The sequence below is a fragment of the Pseudorca crassidens genome, chromosome 6, assembly GCF_039906515.1.
Source record: "Pseudorca crassidens isolate mPseCra1 chromosome 6, mPseCra1.hap1, whole genome shotgun sequence".
Classification (NCBI taxonomy): Eukaryota; Metazoa; Chordata; class Mammalia; order Artiodactyla; family Delphinidae; genus Pseudorca; species Pseudorca crassidens.
In genome coordinates this window covers 618,714-643,399 of record NC_090301.1, presented here as the reverse complement: position 1 = coordinate 643,399, position 24,686 = coordinate 618,714, and the positions used below count along the sequence as shown (strand labels likewise).

Here is a 24,686-nt window from a genome sequence, read left to right as displayed (position 1 = left end):
GCAAACTCTATGGCCCTGCCCACTGGTGGCAAGAGTCGGATCGGGTCTGAGCCGTGTCCGCAGTGCCTGGAGTGCCCCTTCTGGGGAGGACCGGCTGGGGAACACCCACCTGCGTCTGCAGTCTAGCAACAATGTCCTTCCGGGCTTTCATGACAGCATCCAGCTTCCCTGAAACCATGATGGACAGGCCCTGGTCTTTGGCAAGAGACAGCTCCAGGTGAGCGCCAGTCCTCTGCATGATCTCAAGGCAGATTTTTGCTTGTTCACCTTCTCCAAACTGGTTCATGTCCTTGTATTTCCTCTCCTCCAGGGGTACATGGAACACCTGCTCAGAAAAGGTCAAAAAGGTAAGGTTAAGAGGCCAAGAAGAGAAGACAGGAGTGTCCAGAAACCGAACATACACAGTAAAGAACGTGAGTTTGTTCATTCACTAAGTATCACCCCTGCCTACTGCTCTAAGGCCCCAGAGGGCAGTTAAGAGACAAGTGGAAAGCGCCTAAGGGCAGGAGACTGTGAAGAAGTCCTAGTGAAGAAGACACCCCCTGTCCCGCCACCAACCAAGTACAAATGAAGGCAAGGGGCATCACATAACAGTAATGAGCAAGGTCAGTGAAGGAAACAAACTGGGAGGGGAGAAGGACCTGGCTGGCTATGCTGGGAGGGGCCAGAGCAGAGGAGCGGGAAGGGAGGAGAGCTTCACAAAGGGGGCGGGGAGCATCTAGCACAGCGGGGGTCCACGAGGTAGGAGGGGGAGTGCTGGTCCCTCAGCCCACCCTGTGGGTGAGATGAGAAGACAACGGAGAGTGTGAAGGAGGACACATTCTGACTGAGGACTCGGGCTGAGCAGAGGCAAGGGTGGAAGCAGGGAACCAACAGGACTGTGGTTCAGGGCCTGAGCCACTATGTGGAGCTTGGTGCATTTACAACATCAGGAGGCTGGGGGAACCAGACTACAGCCGGCGATGAGTCCTGGGCTTAGGGGGACTTCTCAGTGCGTGGGTGGTAGTCGACAACCATGACCCAACATCGACACACAGAGAGAGCACTGAGCCCGCCAACACCCCAGCTCCAGGGAGCAGAGACAGGCTAGCGGAGTCCCAAAAAATCAAGGGGAGAAAACTGATTCAAGACAGCGGGACAGCTGCTGACGCTGGTGACACGGAAGCCAAGGGCAGTTCCAGCAGCTGGAGCACAGACTGGACTGCAGTGGACTGAAAACATATGGGACCATCCATTCTGGGTGCTGGGGTACAGGGCAGCTGTGCTTCCCTAGAGCTCTGGGGGGGTGGGGAGACCGACTTAATCCAAAGGCCTCCTCTCATGTCCAAAGCACTCTCACATCTGCATGTTCAAAAACCCTCCCGGGAATTCCCTGGCAGTCCAGTGGTTAGGGTCCCACACCTTCACCACCGAAGCCCGGGGTTTGATCCCCGGTCAGGCAACTAGGATCCAGAAAGCAGCGCGGCACAGCCGAAAGAAAACAAAAACAAAAACCTCCCATCAGACACCACTGCTTCCTACTTGGAGGGGCAGGTGAAAAAAGAATGGACTCTCTACCTGAGTGATGACGGAAGCCTTGATGGGCCGGATCTTGTTATTCCAGACGCCAGCAGGTTCCTGGGCATTTTCCAAGCAAGCTGCTTTCTCAGGGAGTGGGGGGAAGGCATCCTTGTAGGTTGGAGGGTCGCTCTCCTCCTCTGAATTTAAAGTGGCAACTGGACCGGCCAACATAGATTAAGAGGAAGCACACCACTTTCAGTGTTAGATGGAAAAACCACGAGGAGGGTTTCAACGTCAAAAAGAGAGAGCACTGACTGCTGACAGTTGACACTGACAACCCCCCACCTCTTCCCTCGGTCACAGGCAAGGGCCCCCGCCGCTCCGCAGGCCCAGCGCCCTCAAGTTCAGCCTGTCAACTGGAAGGGCCAGACTCTGATCCGGATGGCGCCCCTGCCCTACGCACAGCCTCCCCTGTGAGCCTCAGCTCAGACGCTGGATGCCCCACTGCTCCCCTAATGGGGTGAGCTCCTTGATGGAAGGCCTTGACACAGACTTTTCGGCCCTGAAGAGTCTTCCAATCCTGTATTCAAAAACAATCACGACCACGACAATGCCTGGCACATAGCCAGCTCTTAAATTTGCAGAACAAAATGCTGCTGCTGCCCAGCACTGCCAGCGAGAACCCCCCCGAGGTAAATTGCAGCTGATTTCCCACTGTAATGTACCATGTTGAAAGCATCGCGGGACCTGCCATCTCTGCCCCCCGCACTCCCAACGCAGAGAGCACAGGAGGAAATCAGGTCCCGGTGACCCCCTGCTCCACCCTCCACAGTGCCCCGACCGTTCACCACAGCTCCATGGAAGCAGGAGCGTGACTGTCTGGGTCACCCTAGGGTCCGGGGCTGAAAACAGTATTCGGCAATGGCAGGGCCCAATAAAAACTACTGTGAACAGAGGTGCACGCAGAGCAGAGGGATGACCCTTGGAATTCCGACTCCAGGGTCGTGACTCTAGCCATGCAGCCGTGCTATCCTGGATGCCAAGACAGACTCCGTGTGACGAGCTGTTCCAGTCTGCCAGTGCCCGCTCCCCTCACCTAAACACGGGGGCACAGACCCCACAGGGCTGTTGGGTCGTGTGGAAGCCCCAGGCAGCAGGCACTGAGAACCCAAGCGAACGGCAGTGTCTAGGTCTCCACTGCTGAGAGACAAGCCACTGAAACGTGGCGAGTGTGACGGATGAAACGCACTTGTAATTTTAATTAATTTAAACTTAAGAACGGATATTCAATTTAGTTATCGGAAAACTTTAAAGAATGTTTGGAACGACAAAGGGTAGAACAAGCTACTCTTTCAGCTACAAATTTTATAAAATCTAACTACAGATGAAGGGCTTTGGATGGAAACAGCATTCAAGTCAAGTTGTCCTGCAGTCATACACACACATCAGACTCTGAAGGGAAAGACAAGACTGTGAAGTATGAGCTAGAGACGCCGAAGCGACCGTCCTGCAGATGCCGCAGCTCGTGTACTGTCCCTCCTGGGCAGCACTGGTCCCCACTGGGGCTGGCTGCCTGGGCCAGTGCAGCGCCCGAGTCCCACCTTCATCCTCACAGCTATCTCCCGACAGAGCTCTGGGATGCTTCCCATCCCAGAGTCCAGTTCAACACAACTGGGCAATAGCCATTTTGGAGAAGAATCCTAATAATCACAAAGGCCAAATTCACTGGCTTTCCAGAACGTTGTCCACATTTTAAATCTTACTGTAGGCGATCCATCCACCACTCCTGGCCAATTTCACCCCTCACACGAGGGTAGTGCAAAACGGAGCACACAGCACTGGTGGGTCCTGGCCCACCGCACAAGCACAGGGCTGAAAGGCACCTCTGGAGAGGCCACAGGCTCTCATGAGGATTGGAAAGAGCGGTGTCTTACGGTCAACAAGAACAGTGGGGAAGGGGCCGTCACCTTTGATTTGTTGCGGAACCAGTCCACTTCGGTGTTCAGCAAAGCTCTCTTGGGTCAGAACGGCGACGGAGCTCATGGTTGATCTCGGGAGTCCACACGATCCGGGTGAGCCACTGAAGCAGGGGGGTGAGTCAGAGAGGCAAGTCCGGCACAGACAGCTCGCAGCTACCTGATCCGTTCAGCTGAGAGTTTAAGCCCAGGGTTCACTCTGCTTCAACAGCAAGCAACACCTTATCTTCCTCACTTACAACTGCTGACATAAGGTGATTCCCAAACTCTCACCAAGTGATGAAAAGGAGAAACTCAAGCGGCGGGGGGGCACCCTGGAAAACCTCCCCCCCGTTGCCCATAACAGAGCAGATGTAGGCTCCAGCTGAGAGGTTCAGGACCAGGACGCCCAGAGGCCACCCCTCTCTCCACCCACGGGGCCCCAATGGAACCCAATACATGTCTGACCCAGCCCCAGACACAGATCAACATCTGGATGGTTCTACTAACAACTATCTCAGTTATTTGGTTAATCTGTTATCCTCATGCCTCCTAATGCTTATAAAATGTATCATTTGACAGTAGCTGCAAAGAGCCACTGAAGAGCAGCCTCCCTTGCTCTGTGGCGACAGTGTAACAGCAAGAGGTAGGAGGGGTAGCAGTCTAAGTGCCTCTGGCGTGCGGTGACTGGTTGTTCTCCCACGTCCGGTCTCCCAGGTGTGGGAGGGGACTTGCAGCAGGTGGGACCAGGCCCAAGGGCACACAGTTCCTCAGTTCAGGGTAGGAACCCCGCAGTCTGCCTCCGGACCCCACTCCTGAGTGGCCGCAGTGCTCAGCGAGACTCTGGCTCTCAAAGCCACAGCTCCCTTATTTGGAAAAGGGGCTCACTCAGCACTGGCTGCCTCTCTCCAGCTCCAGGTGAGCCCCATGCTACTGCAAAGAGGAAGAACCCACTCTCTTCACACAATTCTGCACCAAGTGTCTTCTTGTGCCACCGTGGCAAAAAAGTATAAGAGGGTCAAGTAATTTATTAAGAGTGAGTTTCTTCATCATTTTTACAACACAGTAAGACCCCTCCCCCAGTTCAAGAAAATTAAACTCTGTATTTCTAAAGAAAAGCAAGATACAAATTCAGATACCCCGAGCAAACGTAATTCACATTTAAGGAAAAAAGATTAAAAATAGATGGAAACCAGATGACACATCTACCTGAAGTATACACACTGCTCCGTGCTGGGAGGTTAGCTACAGTGATTCTCTCTGAAGAACCATTAGGAACTTAAGGATAAAACATAATGGAAGAAGGCACGCACACAGCCCAGGCCCAGGAAGCCTTGAGACAAGACACACTTACCAGCGAAACGGTCAGTAGCCAGAAGGTCCGTCCTGAGGCCGCCTCTGTTAGCCTGCCAGCTTTTTCTGGTGTGGGACAAGGGGAGAGGGAGCAAGGAGAAAACCAGAGAAAAGTTACTTATCTGCATCCTACAACCCAGATCTGTTCACCTCTCAACCAGAAAAGGTCAAAGTATTACTTACACTTTGGCTACTAATACCAATATTAGGCAAATTGCTTGGGGGGAAAAAATGGAAGGAACCCTTTCACTAGGCCATTAGCTTCTTCTTTTTTTTTAAATTAATTTATTATTTATTTTTGGTTGCATTGGGTCTCTGTTGCTGTGCGCGGGCTTCTCATCGCAGTGGCTTCTCTTGTGGAGCACGGGCTCTAGGCGCACGAGCTTGGTAGTTGTGGCTCGCGGGCTCTAGAGTGCAGGCTCACTGGTTGTGGCGCACGGGCTCAGTTCCTCCACAGCATGTGGGATCTTCCCGGACCAGAGCTCAAACCCGTGTCCCCTGCATTGGCAGGCGGACTCTTAACCACTGCGCCACCAAGGAAGCCCCTAGGCCATTAGCTTCAAACAAACATATTACGGTAAAACCTGAACCATCTGGAACTTCTAGAGGGCAACTTGCAACTTTTCCAGGGACCCAAGGGAATCCCGTAAGTGTATCCCTTTTACATGTAACCATTTTGAAGTAAAATTATCACAAAACTGATGTTTGTTCTGCTATGTGGCGAGTAATTTTTCCTGTATTCCTCTTATTAATCTATGCTGAGCCAGAAGAAAAAAGGTCTGCAACACTGTGTCATGATCTAGAACAGACTGTGGACCTTGGGGGCTCCAGAGCTTTTTAGGGTGACTGAGGGCTACTGTCTTTAAGAGTTCCCTGTGTATTTTGTAGTTACTTTGTTCTTCTTGCTGTTAGCCTATAAAAGTTCTTCGGTCCCTTCTAATCTACTGGGGATTTAGAGACCAGGCCATAAAATAGCAGGGCTGGAAAGGACCTTCAAAGGCCAGCTTGAAAGGACCAAGGAAAAGGGGTGGGTCACCTTGCCTTGGGGGACTTCAGGACAGTGAGGCTGCCAGGCAGGTTACCAGCCGCACCACGTGCGCTTGATGAGGGAGACATTATGACAGTGGTGAGGCATGGGCTAAAATGGGAGAATTCCCATCAGTAACAAGAATACTCTACCTCACTGGAGAGTAACACCCCCAAGTTCTTGCCCATAATACAAGCGTGGTTCAGGAGCTAGGAAGACGGTTCATGGCAGTCAGGGGTGCCTCAGTGGGGTCTCAAATGTCCCAGCTGGGGACATGAACCAGTGGTATAAAAAAAAAAAAAAATCTCTCAATGTAGGGGCTTGAGTCACATGGGGGAAGTACTATGAGCCAGAGGCCAGACCCGCTCTGGGGCCCCAGTCCCACCAAACACACAAAGGCACCTGAGACCCAAGTGGAGAAGGTGGAGACAAACTGACCGAGACTATTTTATTTAAGAGTTTGCCTCCAACGCATTCTAATCGCAAGTCTCAGTGACTAAGGCAAGGAAGAAAGAAACCCTTTCCATTCAACCAGACTGTCAGAGTAGCACATCCACGCGTGGGTCCTGACGGGGTGGAAAAGGTGAGCCCGCCTCGGGGTTCCCAGTGTCCAGGGGGCCCACACTTAGCCCGTCTAGGAACAGGATGGCAGTGCTCCAGGTCAAAGCGCCAACGGGAAGCCAGGACCCAGGCATCTGCCCCGCTCTCCTGGCAACTCTTGACTGCTGACCTGCGACCTGAACAGCCTCCCACGCCAGGTGCCGACATCCCTTATCAAAACCCACTGACACCCACTCTCTAAGAAGCTGCATTCACCCACGTGACCACCATGACGCCCACACCATCTTCTCTGTGCTCCTAACTGACCAGTCCTCTTGCTTTCTTGGACAGGCAAGTCTTCAGTGCCCAGTGACAGCTACGAGGTAAGCCCGCGCAGTGCAGCCACTGTCCACGTCCGCTCCAGCCACAGATTTCTGACGAGAAGCCCCCACCCTGCACCTGGCGTCACACACAAGAGGGGAGGAGCTCCTGAGGCTCCCTTCTGAGCCAGCTCCCACATGCAGCACGAGTCAGTTCCGGTGAGCCTTTCTACTGAGCCCCGCATTCCTCACTGGCTCAAGAAAGGGGCTTCAATACAGCCCAACCGGCAGAGCCTCTAACGCCCCCATGTGTGCACAGGCCCTCAGGCAGCTAAGGGCGGAGGGTGGACCTACAGAAAACTCCAGGCTGGTTGGACAGGACACACTAGTCTCTAGTTTCCAGATTTCAAACGGCAGTTTCTCCCAGCTGGAATGAATGGATCACAGCGAGCCACAGGTGAACATCGAGGGTGTGATATGATCAAATTAGGGTGTTGCTTTTCTCATAAACTTCTCAAACTCCTGTCTCTAAAGAATCCATTTTAAAACCGATCTGCTGATCCATGTGTAAGTGCAGACCTGAGACCTACCTGAGGCGCTGGGGTAGATCTTATAAAAGGCCAGCACCAGTCCTCCTCCCGTGCCCCCAGCCCTACTGTCAACCTGCCGCCAGTTCAACAAAGCAGCACCTAAGAAACCGTCCCCCACAGCGCTACGCCCACCCCTCGGAGATCTTTCAACAACCTCACGCCCATCCAGGCGTGTGTGCTCCCTACCCCGTCTTCCCTACTGGCCATCAGTCCCAGGAGACCTTACCCAGGCCTCCTCCTGAGGAGCAGAGACCAAACATTTGCTATCACAGCTCCTCCCTTAGTTGAATACAGCTGCTCAAATCAGGACCAAAAGGGACCTCAGCGACGACTCTCTCCCACTCTCTGAATAAGCCGGGGAACAGGAGCCACACAGCCTTCCCTGGGGGCCCAGGCTCTGCTGCTTCTCCATCACTGTGTAGCTGTCAGGACAGGTGGCTTGAGGTCGGGCCCAGATCTGCTCCTTCTTCCCCCTTCTTGCCACAGAGAACAAGTCCATCTTTCCTACAAGACTCCTTCAGGTATGTGAAGGAGTACTTCAGGTACTCCTTCAGCCCATTCTCCAGCCCCCTTCAGTGATTCCCAAGATGCCCTAGTCCCTTCATCGTTTTGGTTGCTCTCAACTACTTTCCATGCAAGCATTCAGATCCACCCAATGCAAATCTCAAACTCTTCTCAACCTGGACTTTAAGTCTTGTTTCTCAGAGTATAAATACCCACAGTAAAAAAAACACATTTTAAAATACAACTATGTAAGAAAGAACTAGAACCAAAGGAAGAAGGCTAGACAGAAGCAAAGACTCTTCTCTCCTACTCGCCCCCTCCCCAGGGTGGGATGCAGCGGCTGGGGGGCACTCCCACAAGGATGGACGGTTATGCACCAGGGTGCCCAGGTGAAGTCACAGCATACGTGGCTTACATCTGAAGCTCGGTCCTAACAAATGTACAACAGATTAAATGAAGAATTTTACTTTTTTGCCTATAAACAAGGAAATATAAGTTGATTCCCTTGTAATGTTTTGCCAATTACATATTCAAAAGAGCAAGTCTTTTGCAAAGAGAACTCATGAGTAGTAGTCCAGGAAGAATTTTATCTCAGTCAACTAATGAGATCTCAGTGCTTTGTTTACCTACTAGACAAGACTGAGTATGCAGGGTATCAAAAAACCACCAGGAAACCCAGGACCTCTGTCCTCTTCTTCCAAAGTTGAAATTATTTACTTTTATCCCCACAGCAAGCTTGTAAGGAAAAAAAAAATTTCAAAGTCCTTCTCAAGACCCACAAACCAACTGAGAATACGAACATAAAATCCCGATGGCTGCGAGATCACAAAGCATAAATATAAGGCCACCCGCACAAAGTCTACACGGCTGGGCATTTGTGCGTTTCACCAAGTTCTGGAAGTCGGCACCCATCCTGCAGGAGGAACTTTCGCAGATGCCACCTCAGCAAGGCCCTCCCACAGGCCACGCGAGCCCGCGGGCGGGGAAAGGCTTAAAGGGGCAGCAACGCGCTGGGCCTCCCCGCCTTTCATCCAAATTCGGTACTTTTCCGTAATGCATTTTTCGTCCGTGGACCCTGGGGCACATCCAAGTTGCGCTCCAGCCCCGAGGAGGGCAGCAGGGCCCGGCCGACCACGCAGGCGGCAGCAAGTGGAGGTGAGGCCCGGCCTGCCTGGGCCCCGTGCCGCCGTCCCGTCCAGCCCCACCGCCAAGGATGCCCTGCGGGACAGGCCCCCGCCCCTGCCCCCTCCGGCCGGCCAAGCTGGGGGGAGGGGCGCCCCTGCCGGAGCAGGAGGGGGAGGGGGCAGGGCCCGGCCGCCAACGTCACCGACCTGGGCCCAGGTCGGCCCCCCCCACCTCAGCGGCGGGCGCGCGGAGGGAGCGGGACCCGGACTGGGGTTTGGGGGCTGCTCGGCGGGGCGGTGGGCTGCGCAGAGCCGGCGCCGCGGCACTCGGGAAAGTTTCTCACTCCTCCCGTGCCAGCGCCGCGGCCCATGCGCAGTGGTGACACGTAGCCGCCCCCCCACCCCCGACCGGTCAGGGGGGCGCCCGCGGGGGGAGGGTGGCTGTGCTGGCTGGGGGAGTATCGGCTTGGGGGCGCTGGGGCAAAAGGCGGCCCCGGCCCCCTCCCCCCGCCCGGGGCTCCACGTCGGCAGCCCGGCGCCCCAACTTCCCCGCGCCGCCCGCCGCCCGGCACCCCGGCCCGCGCCGCCCGCCCCGGCCTGCTCACCCCGCGGTGCACCCGTCCGTCCGTCCGTCGTCCGTCCGCTCGCCGCGGAAGAAGCCGGGACCTTCGCTCGCTCGCTCCCTCTAGGCTGGCTCCCTCCAGGCCGGCGCCCGGGCCCCCGCGGCTATATAGGGCGGCGGCTCCAATCCCGCCCGGACACGTCAGACCACGGCCGCCCCGCCCGCCGGCCAACGCCGCGCCCCCGCCCGCCCGCTGCTCCTACAGCACCTAACTCCCCGGGGGCTCGGGAGCCTTTTACTGGGGGGTGGGGGGTGTCGGGGAGTTGGGAAATCAGTCTCCACCTTCATAAAGCGAAGGCGGGAGGGACTGCAGCTCTAGCATTGAGGTCCCCAATACCGCCTCCCCACCCCAAAAAGAAACAAGACACCTCGAGGTACAACACAAAGGAAATTAACTGCTGGCCCCAACCATCTACAACTTCCAATAGCTGGACAAGCTGGCCTAATAAACTCGCGTGGAAACATACCCCATGCCCCCAAAGTTCGGAGCACAGATTTCCACTGGCGCACTCGCCTGCGGTTCTGCACCTTGTGTCCTTCCCGTCTATAAAATATCCCTACTCTACTCCTTGGCTACCAGTTTAATTCCCTTAAAAATTGTAGACCCCTTTTTTAAGGACTCCACTCCTACAGCTGTGCCTCCAGCCTCACAGCCTAAACAAACAAGAGGAGCAGAACAGAGCCCCTGCCCTCAAGGGTCGTCCACCCTGGTGGGTGAGAATGGCTTGCAGACAAGCCAGGTCTGCATTCCTTGTGTAATATCTGACAAGGGCCTCGGTTTCCTTCTTTTTTTTTTTTTTTTTATAAGGGTACAGGCCTAGTGGAGGGATTTGCACCTCTGATGAAGCAGCCCATGAGTAGAATCCTACATGACATACAGAAGTGCACCACACACTGGGGACAAGGCATGAGCCGGGGCGCTGGCAGGACTGGGAAGGCGAGGTCAGGGTAGAGAGGACCCCCAGGGACAGGTCAGCTCGCCTGCGGCCATGATACACGTGTTGCTCAGGATGATGGGAAGCTGGGCGGGGGGTGGGGGGTAGTTGAGGGGGAGAAGGCAGGACCTGGGTATTCCTTTCAGTGGAACACTGTCAAAGTATGTACACATGGAGAGGGGGGGCGGGGCAGGGCCACAGCAGTTGTTCAGTCTAAAGGTGACAATGGCTTTCCATTGTGGTTGGCAATGGCAGATGCACCAAGTGGACAGATTCCAACGGTAGCACCAGAAGTTTCTTATTAACTGGACACGGGGAATGACAGAAGTCAAGAACAGCAGGGAGACTAATGAGAAAAAATTAAAAAATAAACATTAAAAAAAAAGAACGGCAGGGTGGTTCCTGGCTGCCCTCACTGAGATGGAGAGACTGAAGGAAGCCTAGATTGGTAAGGGGAAGTGTGATGCAAAAACTCGGATATGCCATCTGACATGCCCACTGGATGGCCAAGTGGGGATGTCAAGTAGGCAACTGCATGTACAAGGTGAAGGCTGGGGAGAAGCCCATCACAGCTGACAGAATATGACAGCACTTCATGACATCACTGGGGGAAGAAACCATGGAGCTGAGGACACTGTCATCAAAGCTGTACCTTAAGTCACCAGGATGGTACCTGGGCAAGGTGGCACCTCCTTAGACTTGGAAGAATCTCTGTAAGCATCCCTTCCTATGTTATCACTGAAGTTTGGAGGTAGTCTTTCCATGCGGATTAACCAACCAGCAACTCCGACAAGTGTGTTTTGTTATTTTTTGTTTTTGAGGGCTCAGCACTACAGAGGGGTCTGAGAAGGGAGGAAGAAGGGAGGGATTCAGAAAAAGTAGGCAGGTCCACTGTCAAGGAACTTCCAAGGAAGCTAGGAAGTCACCACAGGAGAAGCTCACAGAGTACCTGGTGCACAGGATGCCTTGAAAGAGATGGTTAAAAACATATAATTAGGGCTTCCCTGGTGACACAGTGGTTAAGAATCCGCCTGCCAATGCAGCGGACACAGGTTCGAGCCCTGGTCCGGGAAGATCCCACATGCCGCGGAGCAACTAAGCCCGTGCGCCACAACTACTGAGCCCACGCACTGCAACTAGTGAAGCCCGCGCGCCTAGAGCCTGTGCTCCGCAACAAGAGAAGCCACCACAATGAGAAGCCGGCGCACCACAACGAAGACCCAACACAGCCAAAAATAAATTTTTTAAAAAACTGTAAAACAACAACAACATATAATTAACAAAAGATATGATAAAATCAAATGTTAAATTTGTGCTACAAACCATCTCAGGATGCTTTTGTGCTGATAGTTACAACCGGCTTTCCTTCCCAGCAAGCTTTACTACATTGAAACTAACAGTCTGCAGAGGCAAATTTTGAGATATCTGGGTCCAGCAATATTCACACAAAATAATATGCAAACCCCTTATGGCTGCCTCAAAAGGAGAACAGCAGTATGTAACATTTGGGTTTTCAGTGTTCAAGGGCACAGGGGAGAAGCTTTGGGGCTCCTCAAGGTAAAAGGTTAGAATAGATATATCCCCCCACACACACTTAAAGCCACGATCCCCCCAAAAACTAACCCTCAACAGAAGGTAGGTTCTGGCCCACTAGCATAGAGAGACTACAGGACGTTTCCCCACTGGCCAGTGTTGGGAGATGGAAACCCCTCTCGAGTACTAGCAACCATGCACTAGTTTAATTAAGGTTCAATAAAGGTTTAGGGCTCAAATTCCTACAGCCCCATTTGTCCAAGGCCTAGCCCAAACCTAGAAATTAACAAAACAGAAAGCAACCCCACCTGGGAGGGAATGAACCTCACACCCAGGCTGCAAAGGACACCCACAGATCTACCAACACTGTAGAGAAGCTTAAAGTCCAAAGTTCAAAAACTAAGACTGAAAGATGATTAGACTTAAGAACTCCAGGTTACAGAACTATCAGAGGCTATTAAAAAAAAATTTAAAGCGACTAGAAACATAAGACATAAAGTTTACAATTAAAAAAAAAATCAAGAGATGGAACAAATTAGAGAGGTTAAGAACCTCAGATACAAGGATGAGGAAGTCCAACACATGTCTAATAGGCAGTCCACAGGAGGCAAATACAAAGAATAGAGAAGAGGGACTTCCCTGGTGGTCCAGTGGCTAAGACTCCATGCTCCCAATGCAGTGGGCCTGGGTTTGATCCCTGGTTAGGGAACTAGATCCCGCACGCATGCCACAACTAAGAGTTCGCATGCCGCAACTAAAAGATCCCGCGTACTGCAACTAAGACCCAGCACAGTCAAACAAATAAATATTAAAAAGAAAAAAAAAGAACAGAGAAGAAATATTGGAAAAATAATGGAGAAAATTTTAGAATGTAAAGATATTACATTTCCCTCCCCTCCTAAAAAGAGACAGAACAGGTGGCCAGGTGGATAATTTAATCTCCGTTTTGGTGTAGAACAGTGAAACCTCAAAAACGACCAAGACAAGAGCAGACCTTAAAAGCAACTAGAGAGAAAAGACAGGTTACCTATAAAGGAATACCACGAGACTGGGGGCAGACCATGTCACAGCACAATGCCTACCAGAGGACAATGAAATAACACCTATAAATTACGCTGAAGAAAGTTAACTGTCAACTTAGAATTCTTTATCTTAAAAAAAAATACATTTATTTATTTATTTTTGGCTGCATCGGGTCTTCGTTGATGTGCGCGGGCTTTCTTCAGTTGCGGCGAGCAGGGGCTACTCTTCGTTACAGTGCACAGGCTCCTCATTGCAGTGGCTTCTCTTGTTGCAGAGCACAGGCTCTAGGCACACAGGCTTCAGTAGTTGTGGCACGTGGGCTTAGTTGCTCCGCGGCATGTGGGATCTTCCCAGACTTGGGCTGGAACACATGTCCCCTGTATTGGCAGGCGGATTCTTAACCAATGCACCACCTGGTAAGCCCTAGAATTCTTTATCTTATTTAATATAATATACATTATTACTTATTCATTATGTTATTTTGTATTACTTTTTTTTTTTTTTTTTTTGCGGTACGCGGGCCTCTCACTGTTGGGGCCTCTCCCGTTGTGGAGCACAGGCTCCGGACGCACAGGCTCAGCAGCCATGGCTCACAGGCCTAGCCGCTCCGCAGCATGTGGGATCTTCCCGGACCGGAGCACGAACCCGTGTCCCCTGCATCGGCAGGCGGACTCTCAACCACTGCGCCACCAGGGAAGCCCTGTATTATTAATTATTAAATAAAAGAGAAAAAAAGAAAATAGGAAGCAAGAGAAGTAAAAGAGAAGCAATTTAAAAGGCAAATAAAGCACAAAATACAATGGAAGAAATGAATCCCAATGTGGCAATAATCTAATGTTAATACACTAACTAGCCAGTTACAAAATCCAGCTATAAGCTATTTAAGAATCCCAAACCATGAGGACATAGACATTGAAAGTAAAGGGATAGAAAAAGTACTCCAGACAACTACTAAGCAGATTAAAGCTGGGCTATCTATATTATTTTCCGATAAAACAGACTGCAGGATAAGAAGCATTGCTAAGAACAAAGAAGGCCAAGAATAAAAAGTTCAGCCAGCTCTGATCGCGTATGTGCAGTATCTAATACTGTAGCTACCAAATGTATAAATAAAAACTGAAGGTTACTAGGAGTTGCTACAGCCAAGACTACAGGGCAAGACTGACTCAACTCTTGGTAACATCGAGTACGGAGATGAAAAATGCACAGAGTTAAAGCAAAGCAATTCAGACCTGCCTTACTGGGCGTATACAATCCTTTGCCCAGCGATTAGAAAGCACATTCTTTGCAAGTGTACATCGAACTTTTACAAAAATTGGTCAGGAGCTAAGGCCCCCCCCCAGTTTTTTTCCAACAAATGACAAAAAATTAATAAACATTCTGTGATCATAACACAATTAATTAGAAGTCACGTTAAAATTTAAAAAATCCTGGAAAGTTTAAAACTTGCTCCTAAATAACTCATGGGTCAAAGAAGAAATCTGAAAATATTTAGAATAAAGCAGTTATATATCCAAACTTGTAGAATGAAGCCAGAGTGTTACTTGAGACAAATCTATAATCTTAGTCATCGTATTAGTGAAGAGGAAAATGTAAAAATTAGCTAGTCACCCTCTTCTAAAATTAGAAAAGCCACAGAATAAAACTAAAGAAAATAGAAATAAAGATAAGAAATCAATGAAGTAAAAGACATATACCACAGAAAATAAACTGAGCTAAATCTAAAAAGACTAGTTAGATCTCTGGCAGAAATGATCAATAAAAAAAGAGAATAGGTAAAAATAGGCAATACTAAGAATTCGAAGTGGGTCAAAAACTATAACTAAAATAGAGACTTTGAAACATCATACAAGAATTCTACTGAGAAAAGTATTATCAAAAACTTAGATGAAATAGGCAATTTCTAGAAAAGTAAGTTACCCAAACTGAGTCTGTTAGAAATGGAAAGTTTAAATAACCAACTCTCCAATATTTGAAGAAACAAATATAAAAATCACAACAAAAAGGCAGGCCCAGATGGTTTTGTAAGGAAGCCCCAAGAGACTGTCTTCCCAACTCACTTAAAGCCAGGGAAATTTAATACCTCCCAGACAAGGGTAGCAGGGGAAAAGAATATGTGAATTTCATCTAGGTACTTAAAAGCAAAAGCCTAAAATAATCTAGCAAACTGATCCAGAGATGTAAAAACAAATACGTAATATATAATGATAAAGTCAAGTTTAATCCAGTTATGCAAGGTGGTACAATATCAGAAAAATAAAGTAATTCACCACATTATTAGCGCTGGAACAAGAAGATCTGATCATCTCAAAAACATTCAAATGAAGAACATGATATAGATTACCCATTCCTGATAAAACAGGAATACAAGGACACATTCCCTAACTCCATGATGGGCACCTACCAAGAGTCCTCATTAGAAGCATTCATATTGGGATCATGAGGAAGGCTGGTTGCACTGAGCATTTTCTATTCAAACCTACACTAGAGATTCTAACCAGGGCAGTAAGGCAGGAAAATGGAACGTATGAGGATTGGAAACAAAACTGCCAGCGTCGGCTTCCCTGGTGGCGCAGTGGTTGAGAGTCCGCCTGCCGATGCAGGGGACACGGGTTCGTGCCCCGGTTCGGGAGGATCCCACATGCCGCGAAGCGGCTGGGCCCGTGAGCCATGGCCGCTGAGCCTGCGCGTGTGCTCCGCAACGGGTGAGGCCACAGCAGTGAGAGGCCCGCGTACTGCAAACAAACAAACAAACAAACTGCCAGCGTTCACAGACAATATAACTGTCCAAGTACAAGATCCAGGAGAACCTATAAATGCACTATTAGAACTAACTAAAGAGTTTGTAGGTTTTTTGGAAACAAGACCAGAACGCAAAATCAATTATGTTCCAGAACACCAGCAACTATTAGAAATAAATTAATGGGAAAGTAGAATTTATGGAGAGTATTGTAAAAACCTTTGTCAAAATACAGGAAAGACCAAAATAAGTGGAGAAATGCCACGTTCACCTATATAGGAAGACTTAATCATACAGAGTGCAATTCTCTTAGACTAGAAATTCAATGCAAATGCAACTTAAATCCCAAGAGAGGCATGCACATGTGTGTATAATTTTATAACCAGATTTTACACAATTTTCATTTATACAATATTTCTATATACATTTATACAAAATATTTAATTTATATGTATACAACAACTTTTATACAGAAGATCAAGGGCCACAGACAACGCTGAGGAAAACAAGGTGGGGAGGATGTGCCCTCCCCAATCCAAGATTTTCAGCTGCAGTAATTCAGGCAGTGTGTGCTTGTGCAGGAGCAGGTGAGAAAGCCCAGATGTGGGCATAACAGACAGACTCATTAGAGGTGACCTCCTGCATGGACTACACAATCAATGCCTCCGGCAAAACTGATTATTTACATAAGAAAAACCTAAGTCCTTACCTCACACCACTCACAAGGCCAGTTAAGGCTTGAGATGCAAATACTGTGAGCGAACCCCCTCACTTCTAGATATATGCTACAGGAGCATATACAAGAACCACATCACAGCCAACAACTGTAAACAATCTGTCAATGAACATGGACAGACAAACTGAGGTGTGTAACCTAGGCTACTTACCCTCTGTGCTTTACCTACCTACCTGACAGGAACCCCTCCAAGCAGGGTCACGTTGATGGGGGTCGGGGGCATCGCTGGGGCTGTGGGAGTGCTCAGGTCTGATACTCCCTCGGCAGTCCTGCCACCCTGTGGGAGACTGGTGCTAAGGGCGGGGGTGTGGAGCACAGTTTGCTCTCCCACACTGTGTGGTGCTCAGGTTTGGGCAAAGAGTATGCCTTCATCCTTTTTTTTTTCTGCGGTACGCGGGCCTCTCACCGCTGTGGCCTCTCCCGTTGCGGAGCACAGGCTCCGGACGCGCAGGCTCAGCGGCCGTGGCTCACGGGCCCAGCCGCTCCGCGGCATGTGGGATCCTCCCGGACTGGGGCACGAACCCGCGTCCCCTGCGTCGGCAGGCGGACTCTCGACCGCTGCGCCACCAGGGAAGCCCCTGCATCCTTCTTGAGAGCTGAGACATACTAGTAAACTCCTTCTGTGATTAAGCTTATTTATATGTAGCTATAAATATAAACTGTAGTGTCGACCCACGTTGACTGGTAGTGCATTCGAATACTGAACACCTAAAAACTAGGTTCCTTTCTTTGGCTCAGAGATAGTGTTTATTACCATATGTATGTTCAACTCAGCAGCTTTGTTCCCCCCAAATATAGTAGTACAAGTTCAGACGAGAGCGAAACAAATACCTGTGGTCCATGTTTTCCTTTACCTGGCTTGATTCTTTCTCCACTAATTCTATCAGCGTCACTTCTTTTCAGGAAGTGACAGAAAGGGTAACTTAGAATTTTCTTCAATGACATGTATTTCTCCATAACGTGAAAATAGGTAACAACTAAGTTTTAGCTAAGTCATGACAGGTGTCTCTAGCGCGAAGAGACTGTGTAATTAACACCACACCTGTCGTCAGGACACCTACGTTCAGAATCTTGCCAGATACTACTTGGGTCACCCTGGCTGGTTGCTTATGCTCTGACTTTCTACATTTCCCACCTCTATCAACTTCTGAGGGCTTTGTAAATTGTTAAAAAGATCAAGGAAGATAGTCTGCTCTACAGTAGGTATCCCACTGTTTGGGGATATTAGTGTTTAATTCCACTAAATGAACAACACATCGCCACGTTCCACTAAATGAATACTCTAGCACGTTAATTTTACAAATACTGAAACAATCAGCAATATCTTTCCACAGATGAGTAAAGAATAATATTTATTTAGAGCCTAAATCAAGAACAAGTGTCAGATAAATACACCTTATAACTCTTTTTAAAAAGCAGATGGGACAAAGGTTAGGTTCAAAAGAGTAAGTGAATGGATTTCCACAGAAATGAAATGAAACCACTCTATAGAGCCATGCTGGCCAATACGTCCTGGCGATGTGTGTCTATGGACACTCGAGACCTGGCTAGTTAGAACTGATATAGACCGTAAGGCTAAAATACACACGGGTTTTGAAGGCTTAGTACAACAAACACAATGTAAAACATCTTATTAATGATTTTATGTTAATTACATGTGGAAGTGATAACATCTTGGATTACGTTAAACAATATATTATCAAACTTAAATTTCACTTGTTTCTTTTTACATTTTAAAGATGGAAACCAGAAAATTTTTAATTATACATGAAGCTCTTATTGAACAGCAGTGCTATAGTCGGTTTTCCAAATCAAGGCAGAAAGGAATGTAACCTGACAAAAAGTTTTTATTAATAAACTTTATAAAACAGTCTTAAAGGAAGAAAATCTCAAGTCATTTTTTTTTTTTTTTTTTTTGTGGTACGCGGGCCTCTCACTGCTGTGGCCTCTCCCGTTGCGGAGCACAGGCTCCGGACGCGCAGGCTCAGCGGCCGTGGCTCACGGGCCCAGCCGCTCTGTGGCATGTGGGATCTTCCCAGACCGGGGCATGAACCCGTGTCCCCTGCATCGGCAGGCGGACTCTCAACCACTGCGCCACCAGGGAAGCCCTCAAGTCATTTTTTACAAATCTCCTGTTCATAATGAATAAATTTAGAGTAGGGGAAAAAATACAAAATGGGTACTTGTCTTAGTCACGAGAGTATCTCCTCTACCACAAACACCCAGGGGCACATGGTAGAGGGTATAGTCCCAAAGATCTGAGAAAGAAGTGGCCAAGTGTAGTTTACAGTATTTCCAAGCACTCTAACAACCCATTAAAAAAAAAAAACGGCAAAAGATACAAAAATCTTCCATGCAAATGCAGGAAACATTTAATTTGTACAAAAAAAAATAGATTTGAAGGTAGGATGAGACTCTTTCACCTCTCAAATTGGCAAAAATAAAGTATGAGGACAGAAACGGTGTGAGCATACTGGTGTGGCTGGAAGAAGAATAACTGAGTGACCTTTCTGAGGAGCAATCTGATTACACATTGTAATTTAAAATACAAATTTTGGGCTTCCCTGGTGGCGCAGTGGTTAAGAATCTGCCTGCCAGTGGCCAGTGCAGGGGACACAGGTTCGATCCCTGGTCCGGGAAGATCCCACATACCGCGGAGCAACTAAGCCTGTGCACCACAACTACTGAGCCTGTGCCCTACAGCTCGCGAGCCACAACTACTGAAGCCCGCGAGCCACAGCTACTGAAGCCCGCGAGCCACAGCTACTGAAGCCCGCTCGCCTAGAGCCCGTGCTCTGCAACGAGAGGCCACCGCAATGAGAAGCCCACGCACCCCAATGAAGAGTAGCCCCAGCTCAATGCCAACGAGAGAAAGCCCGCGCAGCAACTAAGACCCAACGCAGCCAAAAATAAATTAATTAATTAAAAATTAGGAAATAAAAGTGAAGAGAAATGTTTCTGTGAACACTAAGTTTACCACACTGAAATTCTCAACAAAGCCAGTTTGCTTTAAAAAAAAAATGTCAGGTGAAAAAAAATCTTAAAACCCTCAAGGAATCCTGTGTTCTAACTGCTTTATTAAGTGTCTTAAATTCTTGATCTGATGGTGAATGTCCTAGATGACGTATTATATGAGCTTGGTTTATGCAAGAAGAGATTACGTAGGATACAGTCAGCAGACACTCAAGTACACACAGCCCTGCATCAAATGATTGGTGAATGAGCAAACGTCCCCAACTACACCACATACCCAGTATCCGTGTCAATAAAGGGGCAGCTCTATGTTATACCAATACGTAACCCGTGGTGTTAGAGAAACACGTTTGTCTATGCAAAAATAACTCTGGAAGGACACTCAGGCCACTGAGGACACAGAGTTCTGTGAAGAGGAGAAAGAACAGGAGCACAGAGTCGGGTACTGAGAAGTGTCAGGGCCACAGGGTGAAGGACGGGGGTTGCACTTACTGACTCGAAAAGTCAGCAATTTTACTGTTAAGTTGGTAGGTGAGCACACATAAAAGCATATATTTCATATACCACTTACCAAAAAAAGTGTGTTTTAACAGGTACAGAAATTATGGATGGACATATGCTAAGTGTTCACAAGAGTGTATATGGGGAGTGAGGGGGGGAGAAGCTGTATTATATGACGCGCCTCACTTTTTCAAGAAAGATACTTCCACTTGGAGGGAAACAAAGGTGCTATTACGTGGCACTAGCTACTATAAATGAGTGGAAGCCTGAGTCACAAGGATTTTCTTTTCTGTTTTATTAGACCATGTTACCAGCAAGAAGTCTGAAGTGAGCTTTTTTGTGGTGAATTTCTTTGTGGAGGATGAGGCTTTCTGTTAACCTATTAAAGCCCTTGGGAATCGGAAGGCACCTGCGAGCTGTCTCTAAGTGTCTGGAGGGCAGCACAGAAGGCCAATCTCTGCCAGCAGCTAACAGCACAACTAGGAACGAGTACAGATACCTTTCACCTCAGCACAAAGACAAAGGTCCCCGAGGGAGCACACCTCGCTGGATCTGCGCCCTGGAAACCTAGGCAGAGCACTTCCCACCCGGTGACGTGCTCCCCACTAGGTGACCGTCTGGATTAGATGACTCCTTAGGTCTCCGCCTCGACACGTCTTTGTGTCCTTAAAGAAACCAACCACTGCTTCTAGGGAAGTGCATCGTGAGGTCTCTGAACACCATGCTTCAGAGCAGCGCCTCCACACACAGGCTTGGAGGCCCACCCTCCTGCCTCAACCTGGAGGGCGTTTCTGGGAAGAGAAGGACGGGATGGAACGGCCACGGAGGAGGGCTCTGGCTGGCTCTCCCCCTCAGTCCTACAATTAAACTACAAGAAACAAAATAATTCCAAGTTTGACCTAGGGCAATATACTTGAAGGTGTTTTTTCTTCCTACAATTTACACAGAAAAGTTCCATGAGCTAGAATGAGCTTTTAGCTCGTGTTTATAAAAAACTTTGCAATGGATACAAAGCTAGCTAAAGCTATGGGTGGATACTTAAGAATTAGAACAAGTCCTGTCCAAATAGAAATGAAATGCTTTTCTACAAAGGAAGAAACAAACATCAGAAACATCAAGTCTTCGGACTTTCTCCTCTGCAGGGTGTTAAGCCTCCGTGGGCACTCAAGTGCCGTCTGCCTGGTGACACTGGGCACATCACACACCTTCAACTGACCTGTTTCCTCATTTGTCAGACGAGGAGATGGGATTCCATCATCTCTTCCAGTATTACCTTTCTGAGTCTCCCAATTTAAATCCCTTTAAATCCCTCACTTTGGGATTTAAAGACTTCCTAGAAACCCTTAATGATACAGCTGTCCCCAACCCCTCAAAGAACTAATTCAACATAAAGGCACAGTAATACAAAGTACAATGTACAGGGACTTCCCTGGTGGTCCAGTGGTTAAGTCTCCATGCCCCCAATGCAGGGGGGCCGGGTTTGATCCCTGGTCAGGGAACTTGATCCTACATGCATGCCTCAACTAAGAGTTCACACGCCACAACCAAAGATCCCACACACCACAATGAAGATTCCGCACGTGACAAGGAAGATCCCCCGAGTGCCACAACTAAGACCCGGCACAGCCAAATAAATAAATTAATTAATTAAAAAATTTAAGCATTAAACAAAAACGAAACAAAATACAAGGTACGGACCAAAGCAGAGATATTTAATCTCTGTCCTGAGTCAAACACCTGAGATCCAGGACTCAGGGTAGACCACCATGCTGTAAGAGCATCTGGGGTGCAGGACCTTAGAGGTTTCATCTGTCAACAGAGAACGCTGGACAGGGCACGAAAAAACTGTTAACCCTCCTACTAGAAAACCGGTAACAACCAAAGAGGGGAGGAAGAGAAAGACAACCTAGCTCTGGCTCCACAGGGAGCCAAGGATGGGAAGCAGGTGGGCAGCAGGGCCCTCATCAGCATGGTGGTGCCAGACTAAGGTGAACGCACAGAGGCCAACTCCAAGCAGACACGAAGCACCCTCTTGGGATGAACTCTAGCTACTGTGTGAAGAAAGAATTGTGGAAATGCAAGAGCAGAAAAACTGAGAAATAAAAAGCTGATGAAGTCTGGAAGTAACCACAAATTCCCTAAGGAGGAGACTGACTGGATAAACCATGCTATGTCCATGCAACAAAATAACAGGCGGCCTAAGAGGCATGCATGGCAAGATCTCCATGCACTGTTATGCATGGTCTCTAGGGACAAGGTTAGTGAGAAACGGCGAAGGAGGCAGGAGGTGCAGAGTAAGCTACCTAACTCCAAGAAAGTGTCGGAAACACCAGTGTACCTATGTCTGCTCGTATTTGCAAGAAGAAACAATGGGAGGCAACACTGGGAGAAGAAAAGGGAGGAGGGACAGGGATGGACGCAACTCATCTGAATATACCACTGAGTCCCTCTGCCTTTAGAACCATATATATCAGAGAAGAACAAACTCTAAAAACAAATATGTCCTGCTTCTCTGTCTTAATGGTGTTTACATGGTTGGGTTCAGTTAACATTTATGGCTCAACGAATTTTCACTAAGGATTTGCATAGTTCTCTGTATGTTTATTATACTTCTTTAATACTTTTAGTAAAAAAGATTGAAATGAACCTAAATAACAATGTCACAACAGTGGCGCAAGCATCAGAGAAAAACATAACTTTAAAACACAGTAACTTGACAGTATATTCCAAGTGGGATATAATCTAATAACATCAGTTACTATTATGCTAAAAATATTTTATGTTGTAGGATAAGGTTAATATCCTTAAAAAACAATTTTCAGCATTAGCAAAAACCATGTAGATTTTTATTTGAATTGGAAATATCTATACTCATGATCGGTTCCTAGGCCTGTCTGCTACGAGAAGCAATGCAGTGGCACTGGGCACCCTGAGCACACAGACTGTGGCAATCAACACCATTCCCCACTAAAAGGAACCAGGCTCCTTGGAAAAATAGCTGAGTCCAGGTCACAAGATGGGACATCTCGCTGTGGCAAAGAGCAAGGAAGGAGTCACAGACTAACGGGGTCACGTCCAAAGAACACAGAAGCCAACTAGGGGGAACAATATAAGCATCAAAAATTGGCTTCAATGGGTTGAAACACAATTACATGCACATCTACAAGTTTATAATACTAGGGGGGGAAAGCAACAAAAATGCATTGTTGCTTTGGAAGTTGCTAGTCCAAACATATTCTAAATATGAATAAAGCAAAGAAATCATTTCTCCTTTCTCTTCAGGAGGAATTGTATTTTAGAGTAACCAGAATTGATCAGGGAAACCTTCTTCATGTAAAAATGCCAACAAATAAATGTAGAAACAGATAGCCAGGTACTCAGTCCTGGAACCTGTGAATATTACAAATGAATAAGAGTTAAAGTTAAGAATATTGTGATGGGAAGATTATCTTGGATTATACAGGTGGGACCTAAATGTAGTAAGTATCCTTAAAATCATGTGCTTTAAAGATGGAGGAAAGGGCCGCAAGGAATGCAGGCGGCTTCAAGAAGCTGGGAAAGGCAAGAAATGGGTTCTCCCCTAAAGCTTCCAGAAGGAAGCCCTGCTGACACCTTGACTTAACCCCAGTGAGACTGGTTTCAGCCAAGTGTGTGGTAATTTGTTACACCAGCAATAGGAAACTAACACACCAATGAAACAGTGAATATAAGCAAAATGGCTATTAAGCCCCTTAGATAACTGGTTGATAAAAAACTTTATAATGAGGGACAGAATCAGCCTTCAGACACTTCATTCATTGATCACTTGTAACATAACGAAGAGAAAGACAGCCAGACATTACGCCTCCTGGTATAATGCAAAATGAAGTACACAGCACAATCTATGATGTGTTCTTGACACCCTCCCTACACCAGCTTTGCCAAAACAAACAAACAAAAAACCCCAAACCCAAAACAAATAACCACCCCCCAAACCAATTAAGCATCTAAACCTAGCTACCAGTTTACAGAAAGTATGAGGATCAGAGGAATATACCACATGCCACCACAACAATACAAGCAACCAAATGCAGAATGTGGGAAAACCCCCAGCACAAATGGCCCCGCTGCTTTCATAAACAAGAAAAGGGATTGTTACAGATCTTAAAATTGTTTAGATTTTTAATGCAGTGTGGACACTTTCTTTGGGTTTTCTTTGACTCAAACAAACCAAGTGTAAAGACGTATTTTATGACATTTGGAGAAAAGTGAACACAGAATAGATACTGGATGATACTAACAAAATAGTTAATTTTGCTAGGTAAAATTTCTTTAAAGCCCTCATCTACTGAAGATACATGCTAAAGTATTTACAAGTGACATGAAATGTGATATTTGCTTTAAAATACTCAAACTCAAAATTAAAAGTATGACAAGTGCGGAACAAGCAAGGAAAGATAAAATAAAAATGGCAAAATGCTGACAACTCTTAAAGTTGGGTGACAGGTATGTGAAATATCAATATTCTCTCCTGTTTTGGGATATGTTTGAAGGTTTTCCTAACAAAAAGGTGTAAAAAAAGAAAAAGATCAAAGATCACTACTTATCAGGGCATACAGGATGCTACCAAAGCTATACTCTGAGGATGAATCAAACTTGTAAATTTTATTATAAGAAGAAATGAACATAAATGAGCTAATCAGCATTCAAATCAAGATGGAAAGAGAAAAT

General features: G+C 47.8%; 1 protein-coding gene across 7 annotated transcripts in view; it reads right to left on the bottom strand.

Annotated features, from left to right (window-relative positions):
- Positions 1–24,686, bottom strand: part of HDLBP (high density lipoprotein binding protein) — a 67,815-nt gene that overhangs the window by 26,199 nt on the left and 16,930 nt on the right. For 6 of the 7 annotated variants that reach the window (XM_067739973.1, XM_067739967.1, XM_067739968.1 and 3 more), the window contains 4 exons: positions 4,810–4,874; positions 3,468–3,580; positions 1,558–1,715; positions 110–325 (listed from right to left, as the gene is read on the bottom strand). In XM_067739973.1, the coding sequence (XP_067596074.1) occupies positions 110–325; positions 1,558–1,715; positions 3,468–3,543 (450 nt within the window). In that variant the 5' untranslated portion in view covers positions 3,544–3,580; positions 4,810–4,874. Of the gene's footprint in view, positions 1–109; positions 326–1,557; positions 1,716–3,467; positions 3,581–4,809; positions 4,875–9,518; positions 9,653–24,686 lie in introns of those variants that run through there. The other variant, XM_067739966.1, reaches the window with a different exon arrangement.